Source organism: Rattus norvegicus, chromosome 17 (assembly GCF_021556685.1).
Source record: "Rattus norvegicus strain SHRSP/BbbUtx chromosome 17, alternate assembly SHRSP_T2T, whole genome shotgun sequence".
NCBI lineage: Eukaryota > Metazoa > Chordata > Mammalia > Rodentia > Muridae > Rattus > Rattus norvegicus.
This window is the reverse complement of record NC_141550.1, coordinates 9,265,236-9,286,315: the sequence shown is the minus strand read 5'-3', so window position 1 is coordinate 9,286,315 and position 21,080 is coordinate 9,265,236. Positions and strand designations below refer to the sequence as shown.

The 21,080-nt window shown below is 50.1% G+C and overlaps 1 protein-coding gene across 1 annotated transcript; it reads right to left on the bottom strand.

The window, feature by feature from the left end:
• Positions 1–154: 154 nt before the first annotated feature.
• On the bottom strand, positions 155–17,787 carry Lman2 (lectin, mannose-binding 2). Its single transcript, NM_001115024.2, has 8 exons — positions 17,574–17,787; positions 17,314–17,432; positions 5,929–6,046; positions 4,810–4,889; positions 4,453–4,614; positions 4,234–4,348; positions 1,660–1,779; positions 155–457 (listed from the first exon to the last, which is right to left on the bottom strand). Exons 1-8 carry the CDS (start codon positions 17,773–17,775, stop codon positions 297–299), a joined length of 1,077 nt encoding a protein of 358 aa, NP_001108496.1. The 5' UTR covers positions 17,776–17,787; the 3' UTR covers positions 155–296.
• Positions 17,788–21,080: the final 3,293 nt, after the last annotated feature.

The window sequence follows — 21,080 nt, the reverse complement described above, 5'->3', positions numbered from 1 at the left end:
TAAGCCATCCCGTGAGTACACAGGGCCTCACCTGGGCCCCAAATACAGACTCCCTTGTCCCCAAGAGCAAGCCTTGGGATGGGGCAAAACCCTCCAGCTGTGGGGATGCTAAACCCTGACCCGGCCCTGCCAGCTGTCTCAGCTGGGCAAGAAGCAAAATGTACGAAAATACTTTAATTATTTCTTCGAAACAGTTAAGAAATAAGGTTGCTTGGTTTTTACAATCCCAGTAGAAAAGAGTTCACGTGAGAGCCCTGACCCAAAGGTCAGGCCCTTCCCAGCCAAACCGGCCTCTCTCAGTAGAAACGCTTGTTCCGCTCCTGGCGCTTCTGAAACACCACGGCGCCCACCACAGCACAGACGATGATGCCCAGGAGGGCGCAGAGCAGCAGCAGGAACACCCTCCACCCCGTCAGGGGCCCACCTCGGAAGTTTCCAGTGGGGTCATCCACATTGTCTACGGAGAAAAATGTACAAGCGTGAAGGGGCTGCCTCACAACTGGCTCTGTGACCTGGACAGGCAGGCACTCCAGCCGCCAGGGCAGCACTGGTAAAGGGCAAGGGTCAGAAGAACTCTACTCAACTCTGAGGCAGTACTCCGCCGGCGGTCCCCAACAAGCAGCTTAGCCTTGCAGTGTAATGTGGCCTGTCACTCAATGCTCAGTCCCTTACCAAGCCATCAGGGGCAGAGCTAGACATGGAGTGGACACTTTGGAGATGGCAGCCATCAATGAGTGAACAGAACCACCAACCCCCATATCAGCTGGCCCCTGGGGATGCAGGTGGGGTGAAGCCATTGGCATAGCTGGGAGCAGCAACCAGAACTGACCAAATGTGCCATGTGGCAGGACCAACAGAGCTCCAAAATCTTAAAGATGGGCTGGAAGGATAGCTCAGGAGTTGAGTACATACTGAGCCAAGTTCGCTTCCCAACACCCACGTTGGAGGCTCACAACTGCCGTAACTGCAGCTCCCGCCGGTGGACCCACCAGGCCTGGGAGCTACACCTGTAATTCCCACACCCAGAGGAGAGGCAGGAGACTCAGGCCAGCATCACCGTCAGCTCTACAGTGAGCTCAAGGCCAGCCTGGGAGGGCTCCACAAAATAGAATATAAAGTGAAATGTCCTATTACAAAGAGCTGTTCTGGCTTTTCCTGGAAAGCTGGGAAGACGGGAGAAGGGTCTATACTTTCAGTAGATCAGTTGGCAGGCTATGGCTCTGAGGATAGAAGGAATATTAGAATATTAGGTGCCTCTTCAACTCAGAACGCTGGGGAGAATGTGAGAATTATGGGAGTGGAGGGAACTGAGGCTGGGGTTATAGGTTAACCACCACCTGTCTTTCTGGTTGAGCAAACCTAAGAGTCAGCCCGCAAGTGGGTCGTACAACTGTGACAAGGGCACTTACTCGGCATGCTATGTCCACGTGGACAACAGACTGACCACACTCTAGCACACACTAGTGGACACCAGGAGCTCACATGTGTGGTGCTGACTAACAGAATCCATACAGCAAGAGAGCAACTCATTCTTTATCAAACAGTCGCCAAGGCTGACCTAATTCCCTGGCCTCCAGCCACAGAGTCAGAGCCCAGAGCCCAGCTGTAGGAGCAGCTCACCCCGGAGCAGCTCACCCCGGAGCAGCTGCATGCACGCACCTTTAGGGGACTTGAGGAAGTTGACACCAGGCTCGATCTTGGTCCAGTCGATGCTCTCCTCCTCAGGTGTGCGCTCTACTGTGAGCTGGAACAGCTTGATGGAGATGAGGTCGTGGTTGTCTACGGGGCAGAGAGCGTCCCACCTCAAGACACGTCCCATAGCCCGCCCCAAAGGAAAGCTGCTTCCTCAGCGGCAGCAGGACAGGCCAAGGGAGTGGGTTTCTGCTTTCCTAAGTGACTGCTGAGGGAGGGGCTGAGTGCATTGTGCAGCTCAGCAGATGCTTAGCATATATAAAAGCGGGGTGCAAGCCTGGGTTTGGAGATGTTGGGAGTGCCCACGAGATAAGACAGAGGGAAAAGCATTAACTTTGGTGTTGGAAATGACCTGGATCTGAACGTCCAGGCAGCAGTGTCCAATCCATACCGAGCCATTGTAGTGGCCATGCCGTGCAAATGCCCATGAGTGCGGGATGGAGATGAGCAGAGGATGTGAACTAACGACAGAAAGCAGACAAGGGCCAGCCAACGTGACCCCAAGAGCTCCCAAGACAGGGAGCAGGCAGGCAGTCTCGTCAGACCCACACGCTGGCTGCAGATCAGCAACTAAGCCTGAGACCAGGGAAGGACATGTTCAACACTTCCACTGGCATGAAAGATGCTGACCATCTCAGAGGTGGGCAGAGTCGAGGATGTGGCTGGGCCGGCCAGCTCCACAGTAAACTCAGCAACCATGTGAGGCGAGGCTGTTCGGGGTGGGGTGGGGTGGGGTGGGAGAGATGAGGAGCTGCAGTGAGAAGGCAGGAGCTACACAGCGAGCAGCTGGTAGCCAGGTCAGGCAGCCCCCGCCCAGCATCGGACACTCAAGCACACAGACCCTTGAAGCCCAGGCCGAGCCTTGAGCATCAGCTTCCGAGTCAGACTCTGTTCGCCACCGAAGTCTGCCAGTTTCTGCCTATCTTAGAGAAATTTCCCTGGATTTCATTTACCTATGAAAACACTGGCTGGTGTGGTGGTGCACACCTCTGATCCATCCCAGTACTTAAGAGTGAGGCTAGCCTGGTCTACACAGAGAATGCAGGACAGCCAAAGTTGCATAGAAACCCTGCACACACCCCAGCTCCGCCCCCTCTAATAATAACCCTGGTGCCTGCCTGGAACCTGGCACTGAAAATCCTCTGAACATCAGCAGAAACCAGCACCCTGGGGCGCTCTCCTCTCTCAAGTGGCCACTCCAAACAGCACTGTGGACCATCTACCTGCCACAGACGGCCATCTGTTCTACCAAGAACCCTCTGCAGACTGGATGCAATCCCAGCCCTGAGAAGCTGAGGCAGGGGAATCACTATTTAAGGCCAGACTAACCTAGACAGTGAGTCTCATATTAGCCTGGGCCACAGAATTGGAGGCTGTCTCAGACCCAAAGCAAGAAAACCCTGCAGTCATGCGGGAGTGCTGTCAGATGAGACTCCAGGTAAGCCAGGGGACGGGAAGGAGGGGCGTGGTGGGTCCACTACCAAAACAAGTCTGCCCGTGAGCTGCTGACTACTGAAGCTGGGGCATAGGAACTTTAAAGAGACACCACAACAACAGAAACTCTGGGACTACATAGCCTTGCGCTCTTCCTGGAGAGGAGGGAGGCCTCTGGATAGAGAGGACATTACAGTCCCTAAAGAGTTTATCCTGGGGATGACTAAGTCCTGCTGGTTCATGCGCATCGCAGCCCGGGCTGGTCAGCTGGAGCTGGGCTCCAGGCCTAAGACCTTTCTAGACATCCCTAGCAGACTGGGTCACAGCCAAGGGACACCATTAAGTACCACCAAGGTCTGGTAACCCAGCAAGGCCCACAGACACTAGTAACCTGGGGAGTGGAGGGACAGGAACTCCAGAGCCAATGCGTGCTCTAAAGGAGTGAAAGCTGGGGAAGGAAGGGTGGGGGAAGACGCTCGTGGACTAAGGCGGGAACAGTTTCAATGAGGGAAGCAAGGACGTTCACACTCCAGGAAGACGCTAAACAGATGACCAGGTCCCAAGCAGAAAGGACAGGGCAGCTGGAGTCCCCTTGAGCACAGGGAGAAGTAAGCCAAGGCAGGGAGGAGGTCTGAGGAGGGGCCTGGCATGCCAACTGGGATGGTGGCCATTATAGTTCTGAGCTCACGGGTAACTTAACAGGCACCAGGGACAAAATGTCAGGGTGCTGTGTGTTAAGGAGGGGCACCATGTGCGTCGTATCAGTGAGAGACGGCAGCTGGAGTGCAGCAAGGAGAAAGTGGGGGCCTAGACGAGGGCCGGGGTGACACCGAGTATTCTATCCCAGGCAACCAGAGAGGGGGATGTCATGTTCAGAAGGGCGGACAGTGGAGGCTCAATGCCTGCGTTCCTATAGGTCTGGTGCTGGGAATCTGTCAAGTTACAATACCTAGACCCAAAGTCTCCTCTCGCCTAAAGGTCCAAGATGAACGAAGAGGCCAGCCAACTGCTTGGACCTGCACACCAATGCTAAGGCTGATGGTAGAACAAAGGCCTGCAGAGAAGGGAGGCCGTTAACTGCTGAGAGCCATCCTTTCACACACTCACCAGACAGGTCGCCGGTGCCAGCAGAGGCTCCAAAGTAGTAGCCAGTAGGCAGGCGCACCCCTGTGACATCGATGCAGTTCTTCCACTCGTTCTTGTCCTCCAGGTCGGTCATCACCTGCAGCATTGGGCAGGTCAAGCGCCCGCCCAGGTCCCAGCCATCCCCCGGAGCCTCTGTGGAAGCAGCTCAGGCCTAGTGGCCTCTCCCTCATGCCTGCTCACCGTGAGGCGGCCCCGGGAATAGCGCACAGCTAGGAAGGTGTCGTGGTCCCGGTTGCGAAAGTCAGCCGTGCAGCCTGCCAACTCGCTCCAGCGCCCATCTTTGCTGTGATCATACGACAGAGAGCCATTGTTCACCATCACCGAGATGTACGGGAACACACGCTGGAACCGAGACACTGGTTACTCCGTGCCCAGCCAGCCTGGGCCACACCCCTGCCCCGCGCCTCCTGCCCCGCGCCTCCTGCCCCGCGCCTCCTGCCCCTGCACGATGCTGTCGGCCAGGACCACAGCAAAGTTCCAGTCCCTACCCTCAAGCCAGCCCTTGCTCACAGCCCGCAGAGGAGAGCAGAGTCCTACCTCAGTGGTCTCGTCATTGGGATATGTGTCCAAGAAGACGGCCAAACCGTGGAAGTTGTCTTTGCTCCCAAACACAGGCCCTGGAATTAGGAGATCCTTTCAGAACAGGATCAATATGGAGGTAACCCAAGGGTAGCTCAAAGGGAGCCTGGGCAGAAGTAACAAAATCTAACCACTAGGAGGGAGGGAGGGAGGGAAGGAGTGGGGGAGGGAGGAACCTTGAAGGACAAAGCAGGTGGGGAGAGCCAGGCCTCTCAGGACAGAGCTGAAGACTGAGACAGAAACACCAGTGCCACGAGTTCAAGGACAGCTTCACAGCTTCAGCTGTGTGCTACTAGGTCAGCCAGGGCCACAGCGAGAAGGCTGAGGCCTTAACGATGAGGGCAGGCAGCAAAGCAAGTGTGGTACTAGCAGTGCCCGATCCAGGACACAGGTACGGAGCCACTGGAAGAACCTGAAGCTACAAGTGACACTTTCTGCAAGGCCCCAGAGGGGGCGGGCACCTTGGGCTTTGCTGGCTGCACAGTCTTCATGGGACAGCCTGAGTATCTGGCCTTCCAAAATGGACAGAACGGGCCTGTGAATGGCCAGCGGTAAAGGCTCTAGCCACCAGGCCTGGCGACTTTAGTTCCATCCAGAAAATACAGAAAGCATGAAGGACAGAGCGGACTTCTGACTTCACAAAGCTACCCTTTGCTCTCCACAGGTGCTGTGATATGCATGGGCACACATGCACACACACAAATATTTTTAAAATCTGTGGGAAAATGGCCAGGTGTGGTGGTGTATATCTGCAGTCCAAGTTGAGAGACTGAGACAGAAGGAATATTTTCATGTTTAGGTAGCCTGGGCTGATGGGTTTAAAACCAGAGTGGGAAATATAGTCAAAGCCTCTAAAAGTAGTAAGTAGGCAGAATGGTTAAAACCACATCAGGAGGGGTAGAGCAGAGTGCACCAAAGGATCTCCCGCTTCCCCCCCAGAGCAAGGTCAACAGCAGTCTCCCAAGAGACACGCAGAGTGACCACAGGCAGGCCACTAGCCAGGTCCATTTACCGCTGTGGCGGGCCAGCAGCTACACCCGTGCCTACCCCACCATTCGGGCGAGGGCACCTCCCCACCTGGTACAAGGCGGTCTCGGGTGTACCACAAGGCGATGCCGTCTCCATGGAGATTCTTCTTCCCGGTACCATGGACTTTGAAGTGGACATGCATTTCCCAGTCCTTAAGGAAGCATGGCTGGAAAGGGAGTAGAGAGGCCCTCAGGGTTACAAGGCTTCCAAGCAAGCAGGAGTAGAGCCCGGCATGGTCAGTACCACATACTTACTCCACACTCTACCAAAACCAGGCAATCACTTCACAGGTCAGGGGTCAGGAACAGGACCTTAAGTGACACTGGACCCAAATGGTGTTTCTGGGCTCTCCGAGGCTCAGTCTCTGCCAACCTTTTTCCTCAGCGTATAACCCCAACCCTGTTTTATCAACCTCATCTATGAGGGCCCATCCTAGAACCTAGGAGAAGATCGCCAGCCCCACTTAAATAGCTGCTGTCTCACACACACCAGAAGAGGGCATCGGATCCCATTACAGAGGGTTGTGAGCCACCATGTGGTTGCTGGGACTTGAACTCAGGATCTCTGGAAGAGCAGTCAGTGCTTTTAACAGCTGAGCCACCTCTTCAGTCTCACAAATTTTAAATACAAAATGAAAAACGATTCTGAGGCAAAATAACTTGCTTCGTACCCGAGTCTGACTGAAACGTTGGCTCCTCACAGCCTCCAGGCCTTCAGTGGGAACCCACCTATTCCTTCCTACAGCCCTCTCCTTACCCTCCCAGGGAGAGATGAGCTGGAGCTCACACCCAAGACTGGCCTCAGGCAAACCCAGCCCTGCCAGATGTGGCACCAGTGCCATGGCTGGCTGTTCAGGGCAGGGCTCATGCCACCCCCAGAGGAAGCACAGGCTCCTAGCAGTGGAGGACATCAAGTGCAGAGCCAGCTCTGCCTACAGAGAGGGGAACTGCTAATCCCCAGGAGGCCCCGGGGAAAGTGAAGCATCAACACACTGATGGTGAGTGAAGCAGCAGTGAGGCACTCCACCAGAAGCTGGGGCACGGTAGAGCATGTCTACAGCCAGTAGGTGGAAACATTCCAGTGTGGGGCTAGCCTCGTCTACTTAACACCCAATGCAGGTGAAGGTGCAAAGACACCTCTTGGTGTGTGGGGTTTCAAGCTGCAACCCCCGCCCCCTAGTTTCTTCTGGTTTTCCTCCTCTCCCACTTCTTCCTCTTCTTAAAATATGGTTTTTTTTAAAATTTTTTTAATGTTCATTTTGTATGTCTGTGTGATCGTTTTGGATCTCCTGGACTGGAGCTATAAACAGTTGTGAGCTGCCATGTGGGTACTGGGACTTGAACCTGGATATCCTCTGAAAGAACAGCAAGTGAGTGTTTTTAACCACTGGGCCACCTCTCCAGCCACCACGGCCACCACTTTTTTCCTTTTTTTTTTTTTTTAAAAAAAAAAAAAAGGATTTCTCTGTGTAACTGGAGTTCATGTTGTAGACCAGGCTGCAGGCTGCCCCCCAACTTACAGAGACCGACCTGCTTCTCTCTGCCTCCCCAGTGCTGGAATTAAAGGTGTGCACCACTTTGCCTAGCGCATTTTTTCCCCTCCACCTCTTCTTTCCTTCTTTTCTCCCTTCCTTTTTTCCCTCCCTCCCTCCCTCTTTAAAGTGTGTGTGAGTATCCAAGACAGGCCTTGTTGTGTACCCATGGCTAGCCTCCGTCTCCTGCCTCAGCCTCCTGCCTCCGTCTCCTGAGTGCAGGACTCAGGCACGTGCTGCCTCACCCCTCTTGGTCTGACACAGTTATTTAACAATGCCAGCCTCAAGAGCACTTGGACTTGGATCCACAGATCCTGGGGAATAATAAAGGATGAAATGGTAGCCGAGAAAGACAAGCAGGCAGCAGCAAGGGAGGAGGGTGATCTCCTTCAGAATGACCCTAGGTACCTGTGGACTTACAAGCTGAAAGGTGAAACAGACCCTTTCCTCCCCAAGCAGCTTTTGGTCATAGCATTTATCACAATAGTAACCAAGCTCTCTCTGCCTCTGTCCCCCCCCCCCCTCACTCTCCCTCCCTCCCCCTAAGCCTGTGTGTCTGAGAGGATGCCGTAAGGACAGGGTGGCTGAAATGCAGCAGCCAGCACAAGCAACCTCTAACGTCATCAGAGTCCATCCTCACCTAGGGGTCCGATGGTGACAGCAGCCACTGCAATAACCGGGGGCTGCCAAAGCAGTGCAAAGGGCTGTGTGCCTGACTCCCAGGAAAATATCACTCCCCCAAAGCATTAATATTTCTCCACTTTTTTTTTTCTTTTTTTCGGAGCTGGGGACCGAACCCAGGGCCTTGCGCTTGCTAGGCAAGCGCTCTACCACTGAGCTAAATCCCCAACCCCAGATTTCTCCACTTTTAAGCCCACCCCCCAACTCCTGATCCTCAAAGGTTGAGAGGCTGATTTTCCAGTTTATCTCCCACTTCTGTTCTCGGCCATGAAGAATTAACACTGTCCCCAACTACTCAATTAGAGGTGGTCCTGTTACTGTCTGCGCAGTTCCAAAGGGAAAAGGACCTGGCTTGGGAACAAAAGACACACAGAGGAACTTGATAGCACAATGAAACATATTAGTCTTATAGCCAGGAAAATTTCAATTCAAAAATTAAAATATACTATGTTCTACCACAGGTAATGTGGCTGGTGCACCGACTCACCAGCTTCGTGAACTAGCAACCTGGGTGACCCACCCTGGCCACACAACAGGAACTATCAAGTACCTGGGTGACAGACAACTCCCAGCAACAGCTTCCCCAGCTCTGAATTTCACTGGTCTCCGTACAGCCATGGATCGGGAAGAGGCAGCTAAGAGATGGTGGCAGGCAGCCATAAAGACAGAAGCAGGGGGCTGGAGAGGTGGCTCAGTGGTTAAGAGCACCGACTGCTCTTCCAGAGGTCCTGAGTTCAAATCCCAGCAACCACATGGTGGCTCACAACCATCTGTGATGGGATCTGATGCCCTCTTCTGGTGTGTCTGAAGACAGCTACAGTGTGCTCATGTACATAAAATAAATAAATCTTTTTTTTTTTTTTTTAAAAAGACAGAAGCAGGGGCTGGGGATTTAGCTCAGTGGTAGAGCACTTACCTAGGAAGCGCAAGGCCCTGGGTTCGGTCCCCAGCTCCGAAAAAAAAGAACCAAAAAAAAAAAAAAAAAAAAAAAAAGACAGAAGCAGGGAGCCTGACCCTCGGTCTGAAATCTAAAAGAAAGTACACTAGAGGGGCCACACAGGGAAGGACTCAACTCCATGAGGGGCCACCCAAGGGGGAGACTCAGCTCCATGTTGGGCCCTCTTCCTGGAATCAGAACTGAGACTCTAACAGTCGTGACAAGTAACCAGAGACAGGGTGAGACTGAAACCCAAGAACGCAGAGGAGCTCTGCAGACTGCACTCCTGGTAACCATGGCCGACGAGCCAAAGGGCAGTTAGCAGGCTAAGTGGTATTCTTAAACTTTCACTGAGAAACAAAATTGCAGAACATATGATAGGGTAAGGGAGAAACTTAAGGACAGATGAAGAGATAATTAATACAAAGTCACTCAGACAAATACCAACAAGGGGTAGGGTGGCAGAGAGAAGATTTAGAGAGATCCCAGAATAAAAGGCACAAATAATTCAATTCCAAACTGAGACGCATGAGCTGCAGAGGTCTGTGCAAACCCCAGCAGTCCTACAGCCAAAGGAGAGATGATAGGCTACCTTCTGGATGTGAACTGAGTGCACCCCCAAGGTAAGAGCGGTGAGAACTGCGGGTGTAGTGCTTGCCTAGATTCCATCCTGACTATCAACCTCCTCTGCAAGGACACACAGGGGTGGGTATTATCCACTCCTAGTCTCTGTGATTTCTCCCTTTCATGTATTTCCAATGTGATGCTATTTGTGCTGTTTCTTTAAGATGTACTTTATTATTTTTAATGATTGCAAGTAAGCACAGGTGTCGTGGCAGTCAGAAGCTTGGATTACACTGGCTGCTCTGTCCTGTCTCATGTTGTTGGGAACCTAACTCAGGCCTTCTGCAAGAGCAAAGCATGTTCTTAAACACTGAGCCATCTCTCCAGCCTGTTTTTTTGTTGGTCCTGAGACAACACAAAGTCTCACAGCGTCTGAGCTGCTCTAGAACTCACTATCTATACCGAGGGCTGGTCTTGAACTCCTGATCTCCCTACCTCCAACTCCCAAGTCCTATTTCATCATGCCTTGCCTTGAGGTAAGGCTGTGGAAGCCCTCAGAGTCCACACCCTGATATCTGGCCTTTCAGACTCCAAACTTTAACTCTGTATTTGTGAAAGTTACCCTTCCTTACATCCCTCATTACAGCAGCAAACAGTAACAAATCACCTTCAAGGAGCTAACAATAGCAATAGACAATTTCAGACAAAGAAAACCAAAATGATGAGAATGAATTACCAGCAGCCCTCTCACACCGCCTTTGTTCTTCATGGAGAAGGAAAATGTTCCGATCCACAGGAAAAGTCAGAGGTTCAGGAAGAAGAGTGAACAGTCAGTTCAGAACTAGAACCAGAACTGGCCGCACAGTTCTGCGCAGCTCACAACAGAAGAGACTAAAGTAAAGGTCAGCCACAGATGAACCAAGACTTCAAGGTCCCAGCACTATCCAGGGAGAAGGTCAAAGTACACCTCATCCTTAGACTCTGGCAGAACATGAGTGTGGCATGCACATGCGTGTGTATTTTTGGGGAGGGCTGTTTCTGCAGTGTCCTAGATCATAGGGTCTTGGCATGTGACTCAGGACAGGCTTGAGCTAGCAAACTTCCTGCTTCTGCCTCCTACATGCCTGCCACCTACACACCTTCCACCTGTACCTATTGCCCAGGTAACCATAAACAACTGAAAATCAGGAGGTGGGAGAGATGGCTAACAGATTTTTTTTTTTTTTTTGGTTCTTTTTTTCGGAGCTGGGGACTGAACCCAGGGCCTTGCGCTTCCTAGGTAAGCGCTCTACCACTGAGCTAAATCCCCAGCCCCAAGATGGCTAACAGATAAGAAGCAGAGGCTCTTCCAGAGGACTTGAGTTCAGTTTCCAGCACCCAGCACCCTTAACTGCCCCTAGCTCTAGTTCCAGCGGATCTGATGGGGCCTTCCGGCCTTTATAGGCACCCGTACACATTTGTACACACACAGAAGCACAAACATAAATAACAATAATAAAACCTCTGAGAAACAAGCAAACAACTTCCAAACTAATAAGAGGCAAAATGAGCCCTGGAGAGATGGGCATTGGCTGCCTATGATGGTTTGCACACGCTCTGCCCAGGGGGTGGCATTATTAGAAGCTGTGGCCCTGTTGGAGTAGGTATGTCGCTGTGGGTGTGGGCTATCAGACCCACTTCCTAGGTACCTGGAAGTTAGTCTTCCATTAGCAGCCTTCAGATGAAGATGTAGAACTCTCAGCTCCTCCTGTTCTATGCCTGCTTGGATGCTGCCATGTTCCCACTTTGATGATGGACTGAACCTCTCTGACCTGTGAGCCAGCCCCAGTTAAGTGTTGTCCTTATAAGAGTTGCCTTGGTCATGGTGTCTTCTGTTCATGGCAGTGAAACCCTAAGTAAGACACTGTTCTTCAAGAGGACCCAGTTCAACTTCCAGCACCCACCTGGCGCGAACAACTCCAGTTGCAGGGGATCCAATGCCCTCACACAGACATACACACAAGAAAAACAACAATGCACATAAATTAAGAAGTTATCAAAAAAAATTTTAAAGAGGGAAAATGAGTAAAGAAATGGTCAACTCAGGTTATCCAGACCAGAGAGAAGAGGGCAGGGACTACATCAGCAAGAGAGAAGGCTGAGCCTACTACAGGAAGTGAGATGAAATCCAAAGTTAGGCTCTGGATTCATTCATTCACTCACTCACTGCTGCAGTGCTGGGATTGACCGCAGTGTGTCAGAAAGCCCATTTCTTCCCTAAGCTCTTAGCAAAATTTGCTAGAAGCTCCCTTTTCTTCCTGTCTCTAACATGACTTTGGAGTAGAGGAAAATGAGAGTCAGCTCGTTCCTTCCCCTGTGGACTCTAGGGGTCCAAGTCACTTTATCTTAGAAATAAGGGTTTGCTAAGTTGCCCTGGTTAGCCTTGAACTGACTCTGTAGCAGGCAGGCCTTAAACTTGTTCTCTTGCCTTAGCCTAAGTAGCTGGGGTCACAGGGACATGTCAGCAGGCCTAGCTGCTTCTTCTTTTCAATGGCATGTGACTCTACGATATTTCAAAGTAAAAATTATGGCTGGGAGGGGTTGGGGATTTAGCTCAGTGGTAGAGCGCTTGCCTAGCAAGCACAAGGCCCTGGGTTTGGTCCCCAGCTCCGAAAAAAAAAAAGGAAAAAAAAAAAATTATGGCTGGGAATGGTGGCTCACACTAGTTATCCTAATACCCAGAAGGCAAAGGTAGAAATATTTAGCATATTGTCCTCAAATTTGCTTTACATGGAAGAAAAAAAAAGGAAGAAAAATTAAAATAAAAGTCTGCAAACAGAAATCCTTGACCAGGCTGGAGAGATGGGTCAGTGGTTAAGAGCACTGACTGCTCTTCCAGAGGTCCTGAGTTCAATTCCCAGCAACCACATGGTGGCTCACAACCATCTGTAATGAGATCTGATGCCCTCTTCTGGTGTGTCTGAGGACAGCAACAGACAGTGTATTCATGTACATAAAATAAATAAATCTTTAAAAAACAAAAGAAATCCTTGACCATGGCACAAGTAAAACTAGGAGGGTTAGGAGCTGTGGCCTTGTTGGAGGAAGTGTCACCCTGGATCAGTTAGGCTCTGGGGTTTCAAAGGCCCGTGCCAGGCCCGTTGCCTCTCTCTTCCTGCTGCCTGCGCATCTAGATGTAGGGTTCTCCGCTCCTCTCTGCCTGTGTGCATAAGCCACGATTAAATGCTTTCTTTTTTAAAGAGTTGCCATGGTCATGGTGCCCTTCACAGCAACAGAGCACTGACTAGGACAGTTCCTGAAGATGACACAAGGAAAGGGCCCAAGCCAGTGCAAGGCCAGCCTTGGAACAAAAGGACAAGACAAGAGAGAAGAGAACAGGGATAGTACGCTTATAATGGCCGTGTCAGGAGGACACAGGGGAAAACGAAGGGCCCAGAAAGTCCCACGGGACCGCAGACCTCCCAACAGCGTATGCACCCCAGACTGAAGACTGACCAGCACAACAGTGAGCCTCCAGGAGACTTAAATCAGATGCATTGCAGTTTGAATTACTTCTAAGCTGCTTTGTGGGGCCATAGTTCTTATCCCTGAGTCCACAGAAGTCCTAATGCCTTGTTCCCACACCGGAACAATGGAAATAATCACCTTGCAGAAACACATCATTTAAAGTCAGATAGTGTCTATATCTCTAATTGAACAAAACAAAATGCAGGGACAATCAATCAGCTGTCAGACCATTACAGGGATATCATATGTAGCCTTAGCCACTCGGAAGGCTGAGACAGGAGGATCACTTGAGACCAAAATTCAAGGCCAACCAGGAAAAATAGCAAGACCTTGCCTCACAAAATAGCAGACAGAAGACCAGGCGTGGCAGGTCACCCTGTCTACTTCAACTCCTTCTGGTCTACTAGGTTAACACTGCCTTAGCCTGCACACACGGATGTACGTGTATTACAGCAGTTGTTCTGGAATGCCACGATGCTGAGGTGAGATGTGACTCCAGGCATAAAGTGCCTGCTGCACACAAGCACCCATGCTTGGATCCCAGCACCCAAGCACGCACAAGCAGAGCCGCAGGCACTGAAATAGGCAGATCCTGAGGTCTTGCTGGCTAGACAGCCCAGTTGAGACGGCAAGTCCCATGTCCAATAGAGACCTCATCTCAAAGCATAAGGTGGTAGGCAGGGCATGGTGGCACATTCCTTTCATCCCAGTACTCCCGAGACAGAGGAAGGCACATCTGAGTTCCAGGCTAGCCTGATCTACCTTGCTATTGTTCCAGGCCAGCCAGAGCTATATTTCTAAAATAAAATCAAAATACATACTATGGGCTAGGGAGTTAGGCAGGCTAGTACAGTGACAGTGCCTGCTCTGCAGTCCTAAGGACCTGTTTAATTACAGAGTCCACATTAAAGAGAGCCTGACCCGGCGGCATGCCAGCATGCTTCCGGAGCTGGGAAGGAGCAAGTGGAGAGCAAGCTCCAGGACAGTGAGACTCAAGGCTGCTGGCTCCTAATGAGCAAGGACCTCTGGCCTCCATGTGCACACACAGAACACACAGAACACGCACACCCCTGCACACCCCTGCACACCCCTAATGTGCTCTGACACATGGTGGTGCAGCCTATAATCTCAGCACGTGGGGAACTGAGCAGGAATTCCAGATCATCCTGGGCTATGTAGCAAATGTTAGGCCAACCTGAGCAGCTGAGACCACTTCTCAAACACAAAACAGACCTGGATGTTCAGTTGAGTTTATTCTTACAACCTCCTTTATGAGCCTTTCTTAAATGCCCAGCCAAGCACCCAACTGTCCCTCTGACCCTTCAGCAGATATTTAAGCCCAAGACAACTTCTTCAGGGGAAGGAGTGCTGTTTTTTTTTTTTAATGTATGTGCAGATGCCAGAAAATGTCAGAGGGTGTTGAATACCCTAGAGCTAGAGACCCTCGATGTGGGTGTGACACACAGAAAAGCTATCTTCTGCACGAGCAGCAAATGCTCTTATGCTGCTGAGCCATCTCCCCAGCATCCTACTTTATTTTTAAAGAACGTCTCTCTCTCTCTAAACCTGGAGCGCCCTTAACTGGCCGGCCAGCAAGCTCCAGGAGCTTCTTGTCTCTGTGTCTTCTGGGCTGGGATTACAGACAGCCAGGCACCAGGGTCTGTACCCGAGTACAAGGGAACAGAGTTTGGGTCCTATGTTTGTGCTGCCAACATCATGCCACTGAGCTGCCTCCCAGCCTGGGCTGCCTCCCAGCTTCTGTATCAAGTTTTAAAATGAGGACGGGGATATACAATTCTGAACTGGCACAATGACAACAATATGTAAGCTTAAGACCCCCGCTGCTGCCTTTACACAAACTCACTCCGATGCAAGCAAAGTGGCCTTTCCAGCTTTCTGTGTCCTGAGCCCCAGACACTAGGCACTCGGACGTTCTCCTCACCCGAGCCAGTGACAGCTGGGAAGGCAGAGGGTACTTGGGAAATGTTTGCTCAGCCAGTGCCTCTCCCAGATGGAATACAGAAATCACCTCTGCAGTCCTGTCAGGAGGAAGTTATCTCTCTGAAAACATTGAGCAGAAACTTCTAAGAGTTCCAAGCAATTTCTTTCACGAAGTATAAACGCTCTCCATCCAACTATTTTACAAACTATGATCAGGATCCAGCAGCCAAAATCCAGGAGCTGAACAAAGGAAGGCTGTAATGCAGCCAAAGCAAGCACAGGATCCTCTTGGTTCTGTGACATTACCAAGCCACAGCCTTGCATCCATCACTTGCAAACCTAATTTAGATAACTACCTTGGATGTATCTGTTACTTGTGGATTAACCCAATTCCTAAAAGTTCTATCGACATTTTTATCTTGCTTTTTACAAAACAATATTTTTATTTTTAAAGATTTATTTATTTAATGTATATGAATACATTGTTGCTGTCTTCATGCACACCAGAAGAAGGCACTGGATCCCCATTACAGATGGTTGTGAGCCACCATGTGGTTGCTGGGATTTGAACTCAGGACCTCTGGAAGAGTAGTTAGTGCTCTTAACCGCTGAGCTATCCCTCCAGTCCCAAAACAATTTTCATGTGGGAAAAAAAAAAAAGGCTACATTACCACCTAAAAAAGTGGCGTCCAAGCTATACACGAAGTTCAGGAGTGAAATGCTTGCCTTGCCTGGCATGCATAGGTCCTGGACTCAATCTATGGCACCACAAAATAAAATAAAAAGGAAAGAACCAAAAAAGTATCTGAAAAGCCTAACCAGAATGATGTGACAGACTGTGACTTGGGGACAGGAGGTTTAATCGAGCACTTGGTGTGTGTGTGGCATTTAAATGCAGGCTTAACAGACGAAAAGTAACTAAGAAGCAGTCACGAAGAACCAGAATGCACTGTCCCAGACAGAGTGAACAAGACCAAAGCCCCTGAGGGAAGGAGGCAGCCAGGCAGGCTGGAACAAACTGACAGAATGACGGAGATGCTAGTCACCAAGGGACACGTTGTGCTGAGAGAATGTAGTTTTCCATTCGTGAGAGATCTCGGACTCTAAGGGTCAAAGCCAAAGCTGAATGAAGAGAGTAACCGCAGATGCCACTAGCAGCAGTGTGGAGACAGGAAGAGAGGAGGTGCTGAGGAGACAAGCCAATGAGGCAACACAAGACAGTGTAGTCTCCCAGAACTATTGGTAAAATCGGCCAGAAGCGCCAACAGAGTGCAAAGACAGAAAAACTAGGCCACTGGCCAGCAGTGGAGGCAGTAGGGAGTTAGATCAAGCAGGCTAATGAGAAGCCGGTTTCTTTTCAAGTCATGACCTATCCCCAGATTATGTCTTTTCTCCCCTTTGCCAACCCATACCTCTCCTCAGCGTAGACATTGCACAACATTGCTACCACACCAAAGCAATGACATCTCAGGCTCCCTGTTCTCTAAGGGCAAAGGCCACAGACACAAAAACTGCTCCTAAGTTCAGTGGAGACAGCTGACCACAAGAATCAACCTAGAACTGAGAAAGGTAATTAAAGGGTTTTTTTTGTTTTGTTTTGTTTTGTTTTACATTTCTTTTTTTTTTTTTTTTTTCAGAGCTGAGGACCGAAACCAGGGCCTTGCGCTTGCTAGGCAAGTGCTCTACCACTGAGCTAAATCCCTAACCCTAAAGGTTTGTTAAAGGGGCTCTCTCATTGCTAACCAGGAGGCATCGAGTATATCAGTGGAATTGAAGATCAGTTGAAATACTGTTTATTCTATTCGGTGACTATACTACCTCAGCATAAAGTCACGAAATCTATTCCAAACACCTTGTTTGAGAATTAAATCTGATAAAGTACCCAACACGCAGTAAAATACTCCACAAGGGTAAAGTTCCACCCTTCCCGCGATTAAGTGGGTTCGATTTAGTCTGACAACTGCACTCCTTTCTCGTTATGTGACTTAGGGACGTTCAACTCTGCACCTTAGCCTCTTACTTCTTATGTCATTCATTAAAAGGTGGACATCATTACTTACCTTGTATGGTTTCTGAGGAAATGAAGTGAAAGAGTTAAGAGTCGCGTACAGTTTCTGACACACAGTAACTACACAAGCCTCTTTGACGATTTGGGTAACCAGGACAGAAGATCAGCAGGACAAAAAAGGAGCGCATGTATATACTAATCTTGGTCCTGAGGAGGCATCTGTATCACTGAACGGTTATGTTTAGTCTCTTGGGAAAGACTTACCTGGTGGTTCCAAATAGAGCCCTCTTTGCTGCGCTCGTCAGGGGTCAGACGCACGTACTGGCTCGTAAGCATCGTGCTGCCTTGGAAGTCCCAGAGCGGCATGGAACTGGAACCGACTCCTGCGGGCAGAGACGGACAGGGACAGGTGCTCAAATGGCCGCGCCAGAAATCTACTGAGTTGCCCTGCTCAACAAAAAGGGCATGTCCTCCTCCGACTCACTCCAGCCCCGCGCGTCCTCACCCTTCACTGCAGGCCTCACCTTGGTAGGGCTTGATGAGCGAGTGCTCCCGCTTGAGGTGTTCACTGTTGCCGTCGGTTATATCCGCAGCCACCAGCCCCAGCAACAGAAGAAAATGTAGAAATGTAGTGGGGCCCGGGCCGGGGCCAGGAAGCCCAGGCCTCCCTGGGCACCGCTGACCCCAGCCCCAGCCCCAGCGCCAAAGCCAGGCCTCAGCCGCCATTCTCCTTTTCTCCCGGCCACTTCCGCCCTAAGACTTCCGCCTTCCGGGTGTCTTTTCTAATGGTCTCCGGCCGGAAGCCCTCCAAACTATTATCACCGGAGAGTTAAGAAGGAAAGCCTGGCAGTCAGCGGGATGGCAGCCTTATTGGTTGGCCAGCCTCCTATCCTAGTAGAGCGCGGTTCCATAACTTTGGAGGTTCCTGGTCGCCTGTCAGCCGGCCACTACCAAGGGTTCTCACGAGCGACAAGGGATCCAACCAATCACGGAGCAGCACGTTAGGCTAGCTGGCCAACGAAAAGCAGAGGTCTCTTTTGGGGCTGGAGGAAAGCGATTATCGTCTTCGAAGTGAAGCATCCTGGAACTTGTAGTTTTTGCGGGCCGCTTGCGCAAGGGAAGCACACTCAGTCCTAAGCTTCTGGAGAGATCTTGTGTTTGAAGTCACCTTTTCGGGATAGTGGGAAAAGCAGTACTGGAGTGAAATAGAAAGCCTAGAGGCCAAAACCAGCGCCACCTTGGACTCGGTGGGTGGGGCAAATCCTTTAGGCCACCTCTAGCTAGTACCGCTCTTCTGGAGATTTAAAGAGGCCAGTTATTTGAGAGCCTCTGCTACCCCTAATTAGTCAGATTGAAGCAGGAGGAGCAGACCGGATCCTGACCTGGCACCTCAGTTGAAAGCCGGAAGTCATCTGGCTCCAAAAAGTGTCAGTTCCTGTGGACACACAAAGTGCCAGTGGAAGGTCCAGGACTGCTGGTTTAACATTTTTGGTCTCTAACCAGATGCCGTTCTAAAGTTTTATCTATTTATTTCATGTATGAATACATTGTAGCTATCTTCAGACTCACCAGAAGAGGGCATCAGATCCCGTTATAGATGGTTGTGAGCCACCATGTGGTTGCTGGGAATTGAACTCAGGACCTTGGGAAGAGCAGTCAGTGCTCTTAACCGCTGGGCCATCTCGCACACACACACATACACACACATACATACACACACACACACACACACACACACACACACACACACACACACACACACACAAAATACTGTTCCATTGTATCGGTTAATCTACTTAGTAAAACGTTTAGCTGCCAATACTTTTTTTTTTTTTTTTTTTTTTTTGGGGAGCTGAGGACCGAACCCAGGGCCTTGAGCTTGCTAGGCAAGCGCTCTACCACTGAGCTAAATCCCCAACCCCGACAATACTTTTTTTTTAAGTACTTTAATTTACATTAAAAATCCTGACTTTGGGGCTGGAGAGATGGCTCAGTGATTAAGAGCACTGACTGCTCTTCCAGAGGTCCTGAGTTTAAATCCCAGCAACCACATGGTGGCTCACAACCATCTGTAATGAGACCTGATGCCCTTTTCTGGGGTGTCTGAAGACAGCTACAGTGTACTTATATATAATAAATAAATCTTTAAAAAAAAAAAAAGAAATCCTGATTTCGGGGCTGCAGAGATGGCCCAAAGATTAGGAGTACTTCCTGCACCAGGCTGGCCTGGAACTCACACAGAGTTCACAAAGGCTGCCTCTCCTTTCTAAGTACTGGAATTAAAGGCATGTGCCACTATGCATAGCTTCCAATATACTTTAAATTATCTCTAGATTACATGTAATACTTAACAAATTGTATGTAATGGTGATGTTGACAGAGAATGACAAGAAAACTTTGTGTTCAGTGAGAAGTATGCTTGCTAGTTTTATGTCAACGTGACACAGGCTAGAATCTTTTGAAAGAAGGGAACCTTTGAGTTGAGAAAATACCTCCATAAGATCTGGTTATAGAGCATTTTCTTAATTAGTGATTGATTCAGGAAGGGCCAGCCTATGGTGGGTGGTACCAGCACTGGGCTGGTGATCCTGGGTTCTTTTAAAAACCAGTACAAAGCACTCTTCCATAGTCTCTGCGTCAGCTCCTGCCTCCAGGAGCACACTCCTGTAATCCCAACATTTGGGAAGCGGAGGCAGGAGGATCAGGAATCCACACTCACCCTTGGATTCATAAGAATCTTGAGACCCCCTGAGTGAGGGCTACTTGAGACTGTCTCAGTCCAAGTTCCTGCCCTGTTTGAGTTCCTGTCCTGACTACCTTTAGTGATGAACAGTGATATGGAAGTGTAAGCCAAATAAACCCAATCCTCTCAAAGTTGCTTCTGGTCATGGTGTTTCCTCGTAGCAATAGTAACACTAAGACAAAGAACATTATTTCCTAATATCTCCCATCTATAATTAGTTGAATGCACAGCTGTAGATCCTGCTGATATGAGGGTTATGTTTATAAACATATATTGTGTGTATGTGTGCACATACATACATAGAAAAAGAACATACATATACAACAAAGGCCCTCTGAGCACCCGCTTCAGAGACTTCCCTACACCCATGCAAACTAGGCTCTGGGCATTGCACTGAACTTCGCTTGAGGCTGAGTTTGCCAGGGGCGGTCACAGCTGAGTCCCAGGAATGTAGAAAAGTGCACCTTGGAAGTAATTGAGTGTTGAAAGAGCATTTGTTCTAGAACCTCTCCCTGGGTCACAAAGAATGAAGAGTGGTTCATCCTGGATTTGTCTGAGAAGTATCTCTCAGCAGAGGAAGTGGAGTTAGAGGCATGGACTTAGAAAGGAACACAGTGGTTTGGAGCAGATACGGAGTTCGTGGTATCTGGACGTGGTAGCACACTCCTGTAATCCCAACATTTGGGAAGTGGAGGCAGGAAGATCAGGAATCCACACTCACCCTCAGATCCATAAGAATCTTGAGACCCCCTGAGCGAGGGCTACTTGAGACTGTCTCAGTCCAACAAGCCAAGTTGTGGCAGTGGGAGGCTCGGTGGACAGGTGCCATAATGGTCGGCTCTTCACTGTCAGCTTGGCTGGACTTACAATGACCTTTGACACACATCTCTGGGTGTGTCTATGAAGGGCAAGCGAATAGAGAAGCCTTATCCCATGTGCTGGCGTCCTGGACTGAAGGAAAAGGACAGAGCAAGCTATGTGACATCACTCACCTCTGTCTGCTTTCTGTCCACATAACCAAATGGGATGCCCCACAGCCAGACAGACAGAGTGCTGTCCTCTGATCCGTCAAACGGGAGCGATTAAGTAGCATTCATATAACAGTCCTAAGGACCAAATGAAGTCCTGTTAGGAGAGGGCCTTGTAAACTATAAAGCACCCCATGCAATGCAGCCTGGTTCCGGGGCACAGCAGGTGGGCAGACTGCAGTCAGGTCACATTAGCTCCCTCACAGGCAAGCTATTCACTCATTTATTCTAGGGCTGGGCACTGTCTTCATTAGGGTTTT

Excerpts from the sequence above, each read along its gene's own strand:
- Lman2 (NM_001115024.2), bottom strand. The coding sequence starts at position 17,775 with ATGGCGGCTGAGGCCTGGCTTTGGCGCTGGGGCTGGGGCTGGGGTCAG. Across the intron at positions 6,047-17,313 it reads GCTCTATTTGGAACCACCAG|CCATGCTTCCTTAAGGACTG; the intron begins GTAAGTCTTTCC and ends CTCCCTTTCCAG. Across the intron at positions 4,890-5,928 it reads CCGAGACCGCCTTGTACCAG|GGCCTGTGTTTGGGAGCAAA; the intron begins GTGGGGAGGTGC and ends TCCTAATTCCAG.